The sequence below is a fragment of the Rhinoraja longicauda genome, chromosome 18, assembly GCF_053455715.1.
Source record: "Rhinoraja longicauda isolate Sanriku21f chromosome 18, sRhiLon1.1, whole genome shotgun sequence".
Classification (NCBI taxonomy): domain Eukaryota; kingdom Metazoa; phylum Chordata; class Chondrichthyes; order Rajiformes; family Arhynchobatidae; genus Rhinoraja; species Rhinoraja longicauda.
In genome coordinates, this window is record NC_135970.1 from 3,215,091 (window position 1) to 3,233,088 (window position 17,998).

Consider the following 17,998-nt stretch of genomic DNA (forward strand, 5'->3'; position numbering starts at 1 on the left):
ATGCCTTCGCGTGATAACATGGGCTCCTCTGCCCACTCGCATCCAACTCAACAGATACAGAGTTGTGAGTGGATACTCCGGCTCCTATATGTGCCAAGTAAATCAATATTCCGGGGCGAATTTCACGGCAAAACACATTTTACTGTTTGGTAAAAATGAATTGGGTTTTGGGGGGATATTTAGTAAATGGAAAGTTACCTCGGAATGTTATCCTGGGATCTGATTTGGGGAGAATAAGTCCAGGACTCCGCTGTACACATGTCACGTTACCGGTTTGTCTGATTTATACAGGCCGTTTAGAAAATCTCGGAGGGGGTGGTGGGAAGACACGATGAGCTGGAGTAACTCGGCGGGACAGGCAGCAGCTCTGGAGAGAAGGAATGCGAGTCGAGACCTTCTTCAGGCTGATTGTGAAATGTTGAAGGCCCTGGTGTAAGTTAGTGGGTAAGTTTGTGAATAAGCGAAGAGTCTCGGATTGCAAGAACAGGGAGTCGGTAGGAATCGTGTAGAATCCCGGTCACGATGCGTGTGATGCTGGTTTACACCGAAGGTAGACACGATGCCGAGTCATGTTCGGTCTGATGATGTGGGAAAGAGCAATGTGTGGTTCTCAGGACCCTAGACTTCCCCAGGGTCCATACTGGCGGGAGGGGGGGGGGGGGTGGGGCGCAAGGAAAAGCTGAATGCATCTTTGGGAGCAGATGTTTAATGCTCCCAATCGCCTAAACATTCAGGTGACTGACAGTTTTACATAAAACATATTTTTAAAGGCATTTGGCCAGGTACATGGATAGGAAAGGTTTTGGGAGAAATGGGCCAAACGCGGCAGGTGGGGCAGTGTAGATGGGGCATCATGGGCAAGTTGGGTCCAAGGGCCTGTTTTCGTGCTGTATGACTGCGTGACACCAACTTTAACACAGCAAACTGTTCACTCCAAACAGGGTTGTCCCTATGTAAAGTACGCCAACTTCAATATATCGAAAATATTTTAATCTTGCGAATGTCACAATTGATACAATATTTAAGGTGTCATTAATATACTGTACAATCATGTAATTTATAGCGTTTTACATCAAGGCACAACACACAGTATTTTACATACATGCCTTGAGAGGCAACATTTATCATATCCCCGAGATTCTGATCGAGACCGAGTTCTAACAGCACACAGCTGAAAGTCACATTTGCGCGCTGTGCCCAAGCGGAATTAAATAACATTTACAGACCATCAAATATCGGTGGTAGAAAACCTGATGTGGTGTAAAAGCCACGTCTTGCTCTACGATACACTTAGGAAGTAATTGATATAATAATCAGGAGGATTAACGGGATAGGGGTTGGAAACAAAATAAAAAAGGAAAGTTCGGACAGTCCTCAAAATGAAATGTGTAACAAGTTCCAAGCGCAATTGTTCTCTGAGCTCCGGCGGTGAAGGAAGCAAGCCAAGCGACATCTATCAGTAGGGAAGAACTTTGCCTCGTCAGGTGTTGTTTTCTACCTGCAAAACACCAACGGCACAGAGGATCAGCCATCAAGTATTGACTTAGTGAGTGTGCAGGAAGGAACTGCAGATGCTGGTTTAAACGGAAGATAGACACAAAGTGCTGGAGTAACTCAGCGGGTCAGGCAGCATCTCTGGATGGATGGAATGGGTGACGTTGCGGGTCGAGACCCTTCTCAGTTTGGGTGTGAGGGTCACGGCCGGGTTTGGGGAATCACTCCCGGAACTGCAGATGCTAGTTCTGAAAAAAGACACAGTCCTGGAGTAACTCAGTGGGTCAGGCAGCATCTCTGGAGATCATGAATAGGTGATGTTTCGGGTGGATACCCTTGTCCAGACTGCAGGATCTCCAGTGTGTGTTTGTCAGTATTACAGGGGTGCATACGCCTGTAGTGTACCACACATTCTGTCAGTACTCTAGTTGGATAGTTTAGCACCCAACGGCACCCGTGCCCACCGCTCTCTCCACCGACGTGCACACAATTCTCCCACCTACTACCCCCTCCTATATCCCTCCCTGTGGCTTTACATTTCACTCATCTCCCCTCCTCACCGCTAGTTTTGTCACTTACTCCACCTTCGTCTGTATCCACCTGTCACTTGCCGGGTCTCGTCCCCGTTTCTCTTTTCCAGCTTTCTCCCCTCTCCCCAAACTACAATCAGTGTGGAAGAGTCTCGACCCGAAAGGTCGCCGGTCCACTCCTCTCCACAGATGCTGCCCGACCCTCCGGCACTTTGTGCTTTGCTCCAGGTTCCAGCGCCTGCAGTTCCTGGGGCAAGATTGTGAGTTACGTTGAAACGGGAGCATGCACAATCCGCCAACTGGTTTCGAAACCCGAGCCATTATTTACCAGTTCCCTGAGATAATCTACAGCTGGACGTTCCTTCTTCGCCTTCCGAAGGTATTGGCTCCGACATCAGTAGGAACAAAGTCGCTGTTTCCCATTGCCCCAGCCCGGCTGAGGAAGTCGGCGAGACGGTGAGTGGCACACGTGGCTGTTTTACAGGCTCGCTTCTCCACTGGGACACTGCATCACATGGGAGGGGGGGGAGAGGGGGGGGGGGGAGATAGAGAGGGGGGAGAGAGGGGGGGGTAGGGGAGGGAGAGGGGGGGGATAGAGGGAGGAGGGGAGGAAGATCATCCATTAAACCAAATGCAGACATGTGCACACCAAATTACTTTTCCCCTCCCTTTATTTTAATCCCAATCTTTTTACGGTTGAACGTTCTAGTGAAGAGCCGAAGGTAAATACTTACAGCAGGGAGACAGTCCATTCGGCCCACAGTTGAAGTTGGTGTTCAAGGTCTACATGGTTCTACATGGTCTACGCCACACCCACCCTAGCCCACATCCTGCACCTTCACCCCTCCCTCTCCTATACTCGCGTGTCTCCTTTCCCATTGATTCAAGTCGTCAAAATACAAGGGGGGGAGAGAGAGAGGGGGGGAGAGAGGGGGGGGGTAGGGGAGGGAGAGGGGGGGGGGGATAGAGGGAGGAGGGGAGGAAGATCATCCATTAAACCAAATGCAGACATGTGCACACCAAATTACTTTTCCCCTCCCTTTATTTTAATCCCAAAACACAAAGCGCCGGAGGAACTCAGCGGGTCAGGCAGCATCTGTGGAGGGAAATGTACGGGCAATGGTTCGGGTCATCACCTCTCAGTCTCATTTCATTCCCTCCTGATCTGTTAAGTCTCTCCGGCAGCTTGTGTTTCGCCCCGAATTCAAGCACCTGCAGTTCCTTGTATCAACAACTAATCGTGGTAGTATTTTAAAGAAAGTAACTAAAGAACGTTCATATTAGTCCGAAATATCTGAAGTTAGTTGCTGTGATTCTCGTTGCTGTGGGCATTAAGTCTGCGGTCTGATGCGTTTACTAGAAGGACATTGTTAGGTTCTCCCTTTATTTTAATCCCAATCTTTTTACGTTTGAACGTTCCAGTGAAGAGCCGAAGGTAAATACTTACAGCAAGACTAAAAGAAAGACTACAAGAAAGACTACAAGATCTTACAGGGGAGGGGAGGTATTCATTCTTACCTGCTGAGAAACATTCGAGTTTGTATTCAGTTACCAGTTATTACCACACATTCATTACAACGACACAGTGTTAAGCTACACGATTTAAGCCCTGACATCAAAATCGCATCATTTAGCTGAGAAATAAAATAATTTTTTGAAGTGACAACTAATTGTCACGAGGCCTGCTTTATACGTGTCATTTAGCTGCAATTAAACATGATATTGGAATATAAATTAAGGTGCGTATTGGCGTTTTTCTAAAGTAATTTACTGGGCATTTGTAAGACTGCTTATTAAATCACGGGTTTCCCGCGAGACATCCTACACGGCAGCTAAAATCCCTCAGTCGCAAAGAACATAATGTCTGGTAGAAAAATAAGTTTATTGGACAAATAACCGTTGCATGCACAAACGAAAAGCATTCAATTTAATGGCACACTGCAGAGCCACGAAGGACGATCACACTGTATAATGAGAAAAATCAACTTAAGCAAAAGTAATTGTTTATTAAGATGCTGTTTTCTAATGCATGTCCATTTCTAGCATTCTGTGTCACAAACAGAGGCGAAACAACACAAAGCGCATTTGAGATCCATGCATCACAAGAAACGATCAGGCGCTTTCAAAAGCCTCTCCGTAGGTTGCATAGAGTTGTTTTTCCAGCCTGGCGGGGAGGGTTCTTTTCTTGCCAGGAGTCGAGGCCCCCACGTCTGTGCGCTGGATGGTCTGCAATTTGTGCAATTCCTGGGACAACTTTCCCACCACACAAGTGCTGAGACTCGTGCACCGTTTGACAATGGGACTATCCAAGCTGCAGAGAGAAACATGCAAAAGACAATCTCATGACAACGCATGCGGATCATGCAGGTCGGCGTGTACACGCTCGCCTGGGGCCCACCGCCCGTCTACATGCAACGTTAACGTGTTTGGGAGACCAATGCTCGATACTTCTGCCGGCCATTCCGGTTATATCAACGGATGTTGCAATGACAATGACAATATTGCATGCGTTTTCTGTTCCTTGTCGATCCGAAACTTAAAACAGCTTCATACAAAGCTGGTGCATGCATTCATCAACATTGCAAAACAACTCGCGTCCACGTCTTGGGTCCATGCAAAACATTCCTTATTAGATTACCGTAATTTGCAAGCATACCTTAACCTCAATGTCCTCCCATGCAAGTTTATGATAACTGAACTTATTTAGCGTTATTCTGGTTATTAAAAACATACCTTTTGACCCAAATATATCTACTCATTCGCTCAAATTGTCAAACATGTGCCATTTGCGTTGACTTTCGTGGAATGAATCCAGATTAAACATCAGGGGCCAAACCAATGGCTCAACAACTACCAAGACTTTGTTGTCACGAGGAAGCAACATGGCGAGGCTTCAACAACACTTCACTATCTCAACAACCAGCCGCAGAGAGACTCTGGTCGGGATCACTCGACTTATTTAAGAGCAGGTTTACCGAGGTGACTCTCCCGGGCCGTACCCAGCACCGGAGGGCGGCGCAGGTGAAGGCGTCCGTCTTACCTGTTGGCAGCAGGCACTTGTTGCTCCAGTTCCTCCGCCATCATCTGCATGAACTCCTTCACCAGCGCGTTCAGAAGCCGTCGGATCTCGTAGTCATTCAGCGCCACCCTGTCCGTCGATGACTCCAGCATCGCTCTAAGTCACAAGCTCACAGTCAGTTGCGGTACATGTGCACATCTGGTGTAGTTTACAGATACAGCATGGAAACAGGCCCTTCGGCCCACCGAGTCCATGCCGACCATCGATCAGCCGTCCACACCAGTTCTATGTTATCCCACTTTCTCATCCACTCGCTACACACTAGGGCCAATTAATCTACAACCTCGCTCGGCGTTGGGATGGGCAGGAAACCGGAGCACCCGGGAGAAACCCACAGACAGCAGCCGAGGGCGGGATTGAACCCGGGTCTCCGGCGCTGCGAGGCCGCGGCTCCACCCGCTACATCAGTGTGGGATGGACAACCAACTGGAAGAGCAGGGATATACACATACTGTAGTGTAGTGTAGACCTTGCCCGGAGATCTGAGGCAAAGCGCCCTCCTCGCTGTCAAATACGCCTCTTGGTTCTACGAGGCGCGCAGCCTGCATTGTGTGATTTCTTGGCACTGAGGGGTTTGTCTTGGATTCGCGGTGGCGCTTTAGCGCTGAGTCAGTCATGAAGCAGCACGCCGGACACATGAGCGCCTACTCTAGCGCCGGGGCTCCGCAGTGGACAGGGCAGTGGTGTCTGTGTAGAGAGGGGACAGTGCCACTCGCTCTCGGACCCAAGGCATTATTTAACAAATGGAGGAGCTGCCCGCTCAGGTGCTTTATAGAAACATAGAAACATAGAAAATAGGTGCAGGAGTAGGCCATTCGGCCCTTCGAGCCAGCACCGCCATTCAATATGATCATGGCTGATCATCCAACTGCCTTCTCTCCATACCCCCTGATCCCTTTAGCCACAAGGGCCACATCTAACTCCCTCTTAAATATAGCCAATGAATTGGCCTCAACTACCTTCTGTGGCAGAGAATTCCACAGATTCACCACTCTCTGTGTGAAAAAAAACTTTCTCATCTCGGTCCTAAAAGACTTCCCCCTTATCCTTAAACTGTGACCCCTGGTTCTGGACTTCCCCAACATCGGGAACAATCTTCCTGCATCTAGCCTGTCCAACCCCTTAAGAATTCTGTACGTTTCTATAAGATCCCCCCTCAATCTTCTAAATGCTATTTGTGGTCCTGTGGTGAATTTCCTGGCCATTTATCCCACTGCGGGTTGATTATATTGTCATGTTTGGACCTCATTGGACGTGAAACACTTTGGGGCCCCAAGGTTCGATGCAAATAAATGTAGACACGAGGAACTGCAGATGCTGGTTTACAACAACACATAAGCCACAAAGTGCTGGAGTAACTCAGCGGGTCATGCATCATCTGTGGAGAACATGGATAGCTGACGTTTCGGGTCAGTGCGTGTAGTGGAGGTGTCCCTCCCCTCCTCTCATCCAGCTTTTTCCTCCCTACCACAAACAGAAGCAGGGTCTGGACCCCACGATATCGCCTATCCGTGCTGTGCCTGGCCCGCTGAGTTACTCCACCACTGTGGCTTTCTATGCAAAGAAAGATTTGCGTACAACGAGCAGCTTTGTACAAAGTCCCAAACTTCCAGACTATGCCGGAATGTCGGAAACATCTGCAGTCAGTCAGCAGAGAGCTGCTGCCTCAGACTCTTGCAATCCTGACGGAGGAAAGGATATCAAGTACTCCAGCACTTTGTGTCTTTCTGTGGTGCAAACCCGCAACTGCAGCGCTTTGTTTCTACAGGAAATGATACTGTTCTGGCCTGTATTCAATGATCAACCCCCCGGGATTCCGAAACAATGCCTTCGTTCTTTCATCTTCACCCACCAGAGATTAGGACACATCCAGATGATATCCCCGCCCGCCCGCCCGCCCGCCCGGCAGAAGCAGTCGAGAGAGATTTGCACTCAGGCTCCGGGCTAAAACTGAAGCCTTTTAGCCCGTGACCCCGACTGCACACAACCACCCCCACCCTTCCCACTCCCGCCGCCAACGCCTCTGCTCTACCCCAACAAAGCTTTGCTTAAAGTAGGGGTTGCAATGAATTTGAAAACAATCCTTATCGCATTCAAAGTACTTCAACAAAATCCCGATATTTTTATAATTCTGCTCCCAATTACTATTTGGCTTCTTTGCAAAAGAATAAATTCATTACATAAATAGGCAATTACACCTTTTAAACATTGCCGCTTTATTTTTGTTCTGTGGATTGCTCAGAATGAACTGTGTAACCATTATGGTACCCAAACACTTCAATGATACGTTCTAGCCACTACAGCACTTCAATCGTTGCTACATAACTACCATTGAAGGCCGGGTGTGCCTTCTTCCCTAAAACACATCGGAGCAGCGTTGCCAGAGAATGATGGGGAACCTACCTGACAGGAACTGCGTGGGAGCGGTTTATCTGACAAGTAAAAACGGCGTAAACCACAAGGAAAGCGGAGATCCGGAGGAGAGCCATGCTTCTGGAGAGAGGACAAATGCATTGTTATTCCAGGAACAGCCCCGAGCCCCGCTCCCCCTACACCAACATCGCACCACAGCGCCGCTGCCGGCCCAGACCATGGTCTTTGGGATTCAACATCATTATCCGGATGAAACACGTAATTGTTGGCGTGGAGCCCAATGCAAAAGACCCAATCAGCACCAGTGCACAAAGAGAATGTTGGAAAAATTAATCATGCACTTGTGCTAAAAAAAAACACAGGAAATGCAGTGGTGGAAATCTAAATTAAAAGCTGGATGCACTGCCAACTCTGCAGGTGTCTATGAAACTGATAAATGGGTTTCATTCCCACAAACGCTGCCTGCCCGGTAGAGGGTTCAGTGATCCCTCCTTTTAATAAAGCGCTTTGTTATGTTGGCATCTTCACTCGGACACTGATATGGGAAGGAATATTTGCTTCTGCCCGACCACATCTCTCTCACTGATAATTACACTTCCACTCAGCTCTCCTGTTGCATATCACAATCGATCAGACTTGCCTGCTTAAGTAATGGATTGTATAATGAATTATCAATTTCGCTAATGGGATTAGAGTTCGGCCCCGCACACGTCAAGGATCGGCTACACGGCAAGGACGCAATTCTGAACAAGTTCTGAGCAATAATTTAATGAAACTGAGAGTGTGGCCAATGATCTCTCTGCCCACTCCCACTGCAGCCGATCCGCCGGTATCCGTCCACAATCACTGCCCTCAATCACCGTTCGGAAAAGGGTACGGACAGTGGTTAAAGTGACCGGGAGAAGACAGAAATGCAGTCCGGAATGGCCGGGCCACCTTTGCCAAACGTCTCCACAAAATGCACTTTACATTTTGTTACTTAAACAAAACTATAGCGTTCACTTGCCGGATCTAGAGATTGATGACTTGGTATTTTGACAAATTCGGGCTTTGCAAGTCATTTCCCAAAACAAAAAAAGACTAACATGCAAATTATAACACGTTAGAAAGAAGCGCACTGTAGTGAGATGCATTCGCACACGTTGCAAAAGCATTAAATGGTTCACAACAAATCTACCTCGATGATTAAACCCCAATAGAAATAATATCTTGGAGTTCAACTCAGCATCCCTCGAGTTAAAAGAACATCAACAATCCTTTAATAGAAGGATTTCGAATCTATCTGAAATAATGTCAGGCTGACCAAAGTTTGCCCATAATTGGAAAAGTCCAATGAAAGTGCGGCAAACACAAGCGAGGCTTGTGGAATAACCAATAGTTCACAAACATGCATAGAGATGCAGCAAACAGCTTCCACCTTACCTGCACAATGCCTTTCTTTGGGAAGAAATGAGGAAGCAAGTTTCTGCTTTAGCTTGGCTGTTGGCTGTCCAGACCCTATCCTTTTATAGCCCCCGCCGCCGGCTCTGGCGCGGCGCTGAGAGTGGGTGTCGCTCGTCAACGTTCTGCCAATCATGGATCCAGCCCACACCACTCTGCCCTCTCAGTGCCTAGCCCTGCCATTGACGTCGGCGTTCATTCACAAAGTTATATATCACGTGAAACAGTCGATACAGGTTTACTGGCTTTGAGGTCATTTAACATAAAGCAAATCACACGATTAATGAACGGTCTGGAAAATCATCTCGATCAATCAGGTTTTTTTTTGTGGTTCCCAAAAAAAGTAACATTACGTGACTTTTAAATGCCAGCCGGGGTGGATCAGCAAAGAGCAGTCACTTCGTGCAGAGCGACGCCTGCCGCCTCCCCCTTCCATTGCAAGCGCCTTCCTCTGCCGCAACCCACACACACGGGCCACGCCACTCGGCTCACTATACCGTGTACACTCTACTGTATACACTCCACTGTGCACACCCGCCCTGCACACTACACCGTCTACACTCTACCGTGTACACTATACCGTATACACTCTACTGTATACACTCCACTGTGCACACCCGCCCTTCACACTATACCGTGTACACTATACCGTATACACTCTACTGTGCACACTCCACTGTGTACACTCCACTGTGCACACCCGCCCTGCACACTATACCGTATACACTCTACTGTGTACACTCCACTGTGTACACTCCACTGTGCACACCCGCCCTGCACACTATACCGTGTACACTCTACTGTGTACACTCCACTGTATGCACTCCACTGTGCACACCCGCCCTGCACACTATACAGTGTACACTCTACTGTGTACACTCCACTGTGCACACCCGCCCTGCACACTACACCGTATACACTATACCATGTACACTCTACTGTGCACACCCGCCCTGCACACTATACCGTATACACTATACTATGTGCTCTACTAGTTTCATGTTATCCCTTGAATGAAGGTCGCTACAGAGTGTAAATATGTAGTAACAAAATCACTTTGAAAGTCACTTCATTTTGATTAATTATATAAATGTTTGCTATATGATTAACTGTATGGGTTAAATGACTAATTTTTTGTGAGCTCAATTGTTATAATAAAAATGCATAAATTAAATTTTTTTTTAAAAAACAACAAAAAAACAACTATGTGCTCTACTGTATGCACACCCGCCCTGCACACTATACCGTATACACTCTACTGTGTACACTCCACTGTGCACACCCGCCCTGCACACTATACCGTATACACTATACTATGTGCTCTACTGTATACACTCCACTGTGCACACGTCTTTCACACCTCCACTGTGCACACACTCTGGCTAAGATCAAGTGCGTATATTTTCTTATCAGTTTAATTTCAAAAACTGTGCATACACTGCTGTGTACAGTTCACTGTATACACTCACCCGTTCACACTATGGTGTACACTCCACTGTTTATACTCCGCTGTGTACACTCCACTGTTGTGCCTATTCTACCGGACATTCCGCTGTGTACATTCTGCTGTGTACAGTCCACTCTGCACGCTAGCGTGCACACCACTTTGCATACTCTGCCATGTACCCTTCATTGTGCATACTCTACTGTGTACACTCTACTGGGTACAGTTCACTATGTGCACTCTATTGTACACACTCCACTGTGTACCCTACAGTGTATACGATTCACGATGTACACTCCACTGTATACACTACAGTGTATACAATTCACTATGTGTACTCCACTGTATATACTACTGTATACACAATTCACTATGTACACTCCACTGTATAAAATACTGTGTACACAATTCACTATGTACACTCCACTGTATAAAATACAGTGTATACAATTCACTATGTATACTCCACTGTGCACACTCTAGGTGGAATGTAACCTCAAAAAGGATTGTATTATAGTTACTTGAAAATTTAGCGTCCTAGATAATTTGATGATTTTGTACTATGGTGGTGAGTGTGTTTCCACGGTTTGGTTTTGTATCGTAATTGAATAAATAATTTTTGATAATAAAATTAAAAAATATATATATATATTTTAAACTGTGCATGTACATTCTACTGTGCACGGTGGCGCAGCGGTAGAGTTGTTGCCTTACAGCGAATGCAGCGCCGGAGACTCGGGTTCGATCCTGACTACGGGCGCCGTCTGTACGGAGTTTGTACGTTCTCCCCGTGACCTGCGTGGGTTTTCTTCGAGATCTTCGGTTTCCTCCCACACTCCAAAGACGTGCAGGTATGTAGGTTAATTGACTGGGTAAATGTAAAAAAAATGTCCCTAGTGTGTGTAGGATATTGTTAATGTGCGGGGATCGCTGGGCGGCACGGACTCGATGGGCCGAAGGGCCTGTTTCCACGCTCTATCTCTAAATCTAAAAATCTAAATCTGTGCACATTCTACTGTGCACACTCGATGGTACACACTTCCCCCCCCCCCCCCCTTTCCAAATGCGGAATACAATATGCATTTGGGCGAGAAATACTTGACTTCAATTTCAAACAATAGTAATAATGTTTACTCTCTGATCGTGAGAGTATTTAACGTGGATGTCTGAAATATAACCCCATCTGCTATGGTCCCATTTTGAAAACCAGGCATCCCACCCGAAACAAAAGTGAAGGCACATTCAACCAAACTATCCTGACATTGGATGTCCCATTGAATTTATTTTTTCTTTGCGCTGTTCAAAAAAACATAACTTTGGAAAACGTGGACACAAGCGAAGTGTTTGTGACTTTGATCGGCGCTAGAGTCTACCCTTCGTGGCGCGGCGTCTTGTAACCCGGAAATTGTTTACGTGCACGCTACCAACTGCATATAGAAAAGGTGAAACGACCTCTGCTAAACATAATTTCATGATATTTTACTAATGATACGCACTAGAAAAGTTAGATCTGGATTCACACCGGGAGTAATGGAGGGTACCGGGAAAGCAGCCAAAAGACAACTCATCACTGTGCAAGTCTGGGGAAATAATGCGGGTGCGGCGTTTTTATTTTTACCCATCTCTTTGTGCATGCATCAGTTGGCATTACACTCCGATCCGCTCAACTCCATCCAAGTCTTTTTTGTTTCTCGCGTCTGCACAATTTCTCAAAGCATTCGGAAAATCGGTATTCTAAAAAATAAACGAGCAACGCCTTGGATAATTTGATCAATTAATGTATTAAGACGGTTGGACCGGTTTAAATTGAATTGGTGCGGAAACAGTCGGGAGAACTATGTATTTAGCTGGGGCCTTTCTGCTTGCTTTCATGAAGAACAATAGTGTCATAATGCGTTTGACAAGAAAGTGCCCCTTACGTCATTTAAGTGATCCATTAGAGTGTCGGATCGAGGGAGCGAGCAGCTGAGTAAAGGCGCACAGAAATAACTGCGCTCGTAAATCAGACTCGGGGGAGGTGGGACTCACAAGAGGAGAGTGGAGCGGAGAGGCGAGGTTGCGGGGAGAGTGGAGCGGAGAGGCGAGGTTTCACGGAGCTCTCCAGGGTGCTGAAATGTTCAATCCTACCCCACTCTCCTGAAATAAGCTCCGCGCGTCAAACGCCGCTCTCCGGAAATATGGGGTTAGGTCGAACAGTGGGGAATGTTTGTCCGATTCGCCATTAATTTAATGCCAAGGGATTATTTCTGTTTGCTTCTGCTGGCTGGCTGGCTGGCTGTGTCGATACTTAAGTTGCGAACAGCTGCAGGATGCCGGATAACGATCAATACTTTATTCGGGCAAAATACAACAGGTACTATGGAAAGGATGAGGGATAATCAAATAAAGCTGCAGCAAACGATATTTCATGGGATTAAGCTGTCCAGAATGAGGAAGCATAATGATTTGGCACTGTTAGTCTAAGTGAAGTTAAACATAATATGTAAATATCATTGACAAAACTAATAGCCATGGGGAGCAGGAATGTTTGTTTTTTGAGAGTTGAGAACGTGCCCCGCTCTCCCCTGATGGCCGCCGTTGAGGCGTTCATGCGGTTGTTCCGATGGAAACCGGCCAACCACATACACACCAGAAAATAGATGGGTTATATGGTGTGTTGTTCCAAGTTCGAGATCACAGCTGCCTTCCCGTCTCTTTGTTGCCTCTTATAAAACCATGCATGTAAACTAGACATGCTATCAGACTTTCTATGAATGGTGTCAACTGTCCTTCTTTACCGCTGATCGTTTGATAGCTCGCCTGCAAATCGTGTTTAGACGTTTTGCTGAGTTCCAGACACAAGTTTTGATGTCCTTACTAACGTTAGCCGCTATATAGAACAGCGAAGGTAGTGGAGGCCAAGTCTCTGAATGCATTCAAGAGAGAGCTAGATAGAGCTCTTAAGGATAGCGGAGTAAGGGGGTATGGGGAGAAGGCAGGAACGGGGTACTGATTGAGAATGATCAGCCATGATCACATTGAATGGCGGTGCTGGCTCGAAGGGCCGAATGGCCTCCTCCTGCACCTATTGTCTATTGTCTATTGAATCCAAGTAGACATTGGTATACTGTAAATATTTATGTTAAATACTGTGATCAGAAAATACACGTAGAGATTTCTGCCCGCCAATGTTCATTGAGGTTTAAAAAAAAATCAAACCCAGGCGAAATTATTTGCTGCAAATGTACAGAACATCGATCGAGGGACATCTGTGAATGTTGCCGAGGTCAATTTGATATTATGTGTGGGAAGGAACTGCAGATGCTGGTTTACACCGAAGATAGACACAATAACCTGGAGTAACTCAGCGGGTCAGGCAGCATCTCTGGAGAAAATGAATAGGTGACGTTTCGGGTCTGAAGAAGGGTCTCGATCCGAAACGTCACCTATTCCTTTTCTCCAGAGATGCTGCCTGACCCGCTGCGTTATTCCAGCTTTCTGTGTTTATCGTCAATTTGATATTATGTGTGCAACGCTTTGTTAAATCTCCAATAAACTCGCGATTACTTGAGTAACTCACTTCAGTGCAATAGAAAATAGACAATCGACAATAGGTGCAGGAGGAGGCCATTCGGCCCTTCGAGCCAGCACCGCCATTCAATGTGATCATGGCTGATCATTCTCAATCAGTACCCCGTTCCTGCCTTCTCCCCATACCCCCTGACTCCGCTATCCTTAAGAGCTCTATCCAGCTCTCTCTTGAATGCATTCAGAGAATTGGCCTCCACTGCCTTCTGAGGCAGAGAATTCCACAGATTCACAACTCTCTGACTGAAAAGGTTTTACCTCATCTCAGTTCTAAATGGCCTACCCCTTATTCTTAAACTGTGGCCCCTTGTTCTGGACTCCCCCAACATTGGGAACATGTTTCCTGCCTCTAACGTGTCCAACCCCTTAATAATCTTATGCGTTTCGATAAGATCTCCTCTCATCCTTCTAAATTCCAGTGTAAACAAGCCTAGTCGCTCCAATCTTTCAACATATGACAGTCCCGCCATTCCGGGAATTAACCTAGTAAACCTACGCTGCACGCCCTCAATAGCAAGAATATCCTTCCCCAAATTTGGAGACCAAAACTGCACACAGTACTCCAGGTGCGGTCTCACTAGGGCCCTGTACAACTGCAGAAGGACCTCTTTGCTCACGAAGCTCGTGCAGAGCGAACAAAGCCGCAGATTCGGTGTCTGGTCCTTTGTAAACGTGTTGACCTGGACCTGGGTCTACACTGAGATACAACTATCGTGCACAACAGGCTCGCTCCCCTGTCTCTTTGTGCAGGAAGGAACTGCAGATGCTGGTTGCTGATTTACACCAAGTTTGCTGATGATACAAAAGTTAGTGGTTTTGCAGATAGTGAAGATGGTTGTGAACGATTGCAGGAGGATCTGGATCGATTGGCCAGGTGGGTGGAGGAATGGCTGATGGAATTTAATACAGAGAAGTGTGAGGTGTTGCATTTTAGGACGTCGAACAAGGGCAGGACCTACACAGTAAATGGCAGGCCTCTGGGTAGTGTTGTAGAGGAGAGGGATCTAGGAGTACATGTGCATTGTACCTTGAAGGTCGAGTCCCATGGAGGTAGGAGGATGAGGGGAGATCTGAAAGAGGTGTACAAAATCATGAGAGGAATAGATCGGGTAGAGGCACAGAGTCTCTTGCCCAGAGTTGGGGAATCGGGGACCAGAGGACATAGGTTCAACGTGAAGGGGAAAATATTTAATAGGAATCCGAGGGGTAACTTTTTCACACAAAGGGTGGTGGGTGTATGGAACAAGCTGCCAGATGAGGTAGTTGAGGCTGGGACTATCCCATCGTTCAATAAACAGTTCGGCAGGTACATGGATAGGACAGGTTTGGAGGGATATGGACCAAGCGCAGGCAAGTGGGACTATTGTAACTGGGACATGTTGGCCGGTGTGGGCAAGTTAGGCCGAAGGGCCTGTTTCCACACTGTATCACTCTATGACTCTATGACACAAAATGCTGGAGTAACTCAGCGGGACAGGCAGCATCTCCGGAGAGAAGGAATAGGTGACGTTTCGGGTCGAGACCCTTCTTCAGACTTAAGACATCAGAAAGGTCTCGACCCGAAACAAAACCCATTCCTTCTATCCAGAGATGCTGCCTGTCCCGCTGAGTTACTCCAGCATTCTACGCCTATCCCCGTCTCTCTTCTACAACCCCCCCCCCCCCCCACCCCCCACCCGCTACAATCAGTCTGAAGAAGGGTCCAGATCTGAAACGTCCTCGACCCATTCCCCCCACAGATGATATCGTCGAATGCACATTTTCGCCGTGAGTTTGCGTGTGGTCTACGTGACTACCCTTCAATAAGTTACAACATCCTTTAACTAGTGTTAACTGCTTGTCCATCGTGAGTTAACAGTGAACATTGGCCAACTCTGCAAACGCTCTGCATAAACATTGATCTCAGCTCCCAGGATCGGAACGTTTCATTCACGATTATTTCTATTCAGCATCTGAATGCCTGAATGGGAACATTGAGCGGGCGCCAATCATTGATTAGTTTGCACGAAGATGATTCACTACAATGCAACACACTCGAAAAATAAGTTACCCATTCATTTTCATATGATGTCATTTTATTTTCTTGGGTCCAGCGGTTTGGGTTACTGTATCTCAGAAACTAGTGACTGCTTGGAACTAGGCGTCCCATACAAGGAACTATGGCTGGATCATTCAAACCATTGAAGAGACATTTGGACAGGCACATGGATGTGTAGAGAATGGAGCGATATGGATTAGGTACAATTATGTTCTAATTCATGAAGTCAGAGGGATATACATATGGAAAGCGGCTCTTCGACCCTTTGACCGCACCGACTATCAACCACCCATTTACACTAATCCTACATTAATCACAGTTTTTATTCTTAACGGCTTCTTTTAATCTACGTGAAACGTGTGTCTTAGGAATGTGAGAGAAAGCCCACGCGGTCGCAGAGTGAACGTGCAAACTCCACACACACAGCACCTGGGGTCAGGATCGAACCCGTGTCTCTAGCGCCGTGAGACAGCGGTTCCACCCGCTGCGCCACTGTGCCGCCCCGTGTATGTTACTCCAACTCCACTGGAGGATCATCGTCGTTTTTAGAACAGGTGGGGAAAATGACCGTGTATAGGACAGGGATCATTAAAGCAAGAGGAAGACAACCGCTCATCACAGCTCCTATAATCACAGAACTTGGAGGTTTTAATTACTGTCAGCCTTGCTTTGGTGCCTTGCGTGGTAGCTCCTACTCTATATGGAAACCCTGCTCCTATTCCCTGGTGTTAATGAAGGTTGCTTTTCATGCTCAGATAAGTTCATCGGTTCTAGGAGCAGAATTCGGCCATTCGGCCCATCAAGCCTATCCGCCATTGAATCATGCCTGATCTATCTTTCCCACTCAACCCCATTCTCCTGCCTTCTCCCCATAACCCTTAGTAAGGATTTAGATACCTGAGCTCCTAAGACATGAAGAACACATTGCGGAGACAAGAAAGCGCAGCTGGCCCCAGCTTCTGTCCTCCCACCCCCCCCCCCCCCCCCCCCACTCCCCTCTCCCCCCCCCCCCCCCCCCCCCCCCACACACACACATACACACACACACATACACACACACACATACACACACACACACACACACACACACACACACACACACACACAATCACACTGGGGCCAACTCAAGCAGGATGCGCTCAGCTCAACATGTAAATGTCTTCCAAAAGCATCAACCGTATCAACCTCAATCTTAACCTTAATCTGCATCCGCGTTCTTATATTTTGAACTTTAGTCTGCAGATTTTCACCTGCCAACAGTCCCTTCATTTTTAGCCCGGTCTGGAGAGCAACGTTGGCGCATTTAGCTCGCTCATTAAGGTCTCTGTTCAATTCATTAAACAAATGTTTCCGCTCTGACTGAACGTCTGATTCTGGCTCTCAAGCCCCGTGGTAATACGTCAATAGACAATAGACAATAGACAATAGGTGCAGGAGGAGGCCATTCGGCTCTTCGAGGCAGCACCACCATTCAATGTGATCATGGCTGATCATTCACAATCAGTACCCCGTTCCTGCCTTCTCCCCATACCCCCTGACTCCGCTATCCTTAAGAGCTCTATCCAGCTCTCTCTTGAAAGCATCCAACGAACTGGCCTCCACTGCCTTCTGAGGCAGAGAATTCCACAGATTTACAACTCTCTGACTGAAAAAGATTTTCCTCATCTCCGTTTCAAAATGGCCTACCCCTTATTCTTAAACTTTGGCCCCTGGTTCTGGACTCCCCCAACATTGGGAACATGTTTCCTGCCTTGAACATGTCCAACCCCTTAATAATTTTATATGTTTCAATAAGATCCCCTCTCATCCTTCAAAATTCCAGTGTTTACAAGCCTAGTCGCTCCAGTCTTTCAACATATGACAGTCCCGCCATTCCAGGAATTAACCTAGTAAACCTACGCTGCACGCCCTCAATAGCAAGAATATCCTTCCTCAAATTTGGAGACCAAAACTGCACACAGTACTCCAGGTGCGGTCTCACTAGGGCCCTGTACAACTGCAGAAGGACCTCTTTGCTCCTATACTCAACTCCT

The 17,998-nt window shown here is 47.1% G+C and overlaps 1 protein-coding gene across 3 annotated transcripts; it reads right to left on the reverse strand.

The window, feature by feature from the left end:
* Nucleotides 1–998: 998 nt before the first annotated feature.
* Nucleotides 999–8,938, reverse strand: calca (calcitonin/calcitonin-related polypeptide, alpha). Of its 3 annotated transcripts, XM_078414709.1 has the most exons (5): nt 8,899–8,932; nt 7,507–7,596; nt 5,065–5,199; nt 2,353–2,529; nt 999–1,498 (listed from the first exon to the last, which is right to left on the reverse strand). In XM_078414709.1, exons 2-4 carry the CDS (start codon nt 7,590–7,592, stop codon nt 2,370–2,372), a joined length of 381 nt encoding a protein of 126 aa, XP_078270835.1. In that variant the 5' UTR covers nt 7,593–7,596; nt 8,899–8,932; the 3' UTR covers nt 999–1,498; nt 2,353–2,369. The 3 variants fall into 3 exon arrangements, with proteins under 3 accessions (XP_078270835.1, XP_078270834.1, XP_078270833.1); XM_078414708.1 differs by lacking the exons at nt 999–1,498; nt 2,353–2,529 and adding an exon at nt 3,935–4,335 and having other exon boundaries at nt 7,507–7,593; nt 8,899–8,938; XM_078414707.1 differs by lacking the exons at nt 999–1,498; nt 2,353–2,529 and adding an exon at nt 3,935–4,335.
* Nucleotides 8,939–17,998: the final 9,060 nt, after the last annotated feature.

Coding starts and splice junctions, on each gene's coding strand:
- calca (XM_078414708.1), bottom strand. CDS start 7,592: ATGGCTCTCCTCCGGATCTCCGCTTTCCTTGTGGTTTACGCCGTTTTT. Junction 5,200..7,506: donor TCCCACGCAGTTCCTGTCAG/GTAGGTTCCCCA, acceptor CTTGTGACTTAG/AGCGATGCTGGAGTCATCGA. Junction 4,336..5,064: donor CAAGTGCCTGCTGCCAACAG/GTAAGACGGACG, acceptor TTCTCTCTGCAG/CTTGGATAGTCCCATTGTCA.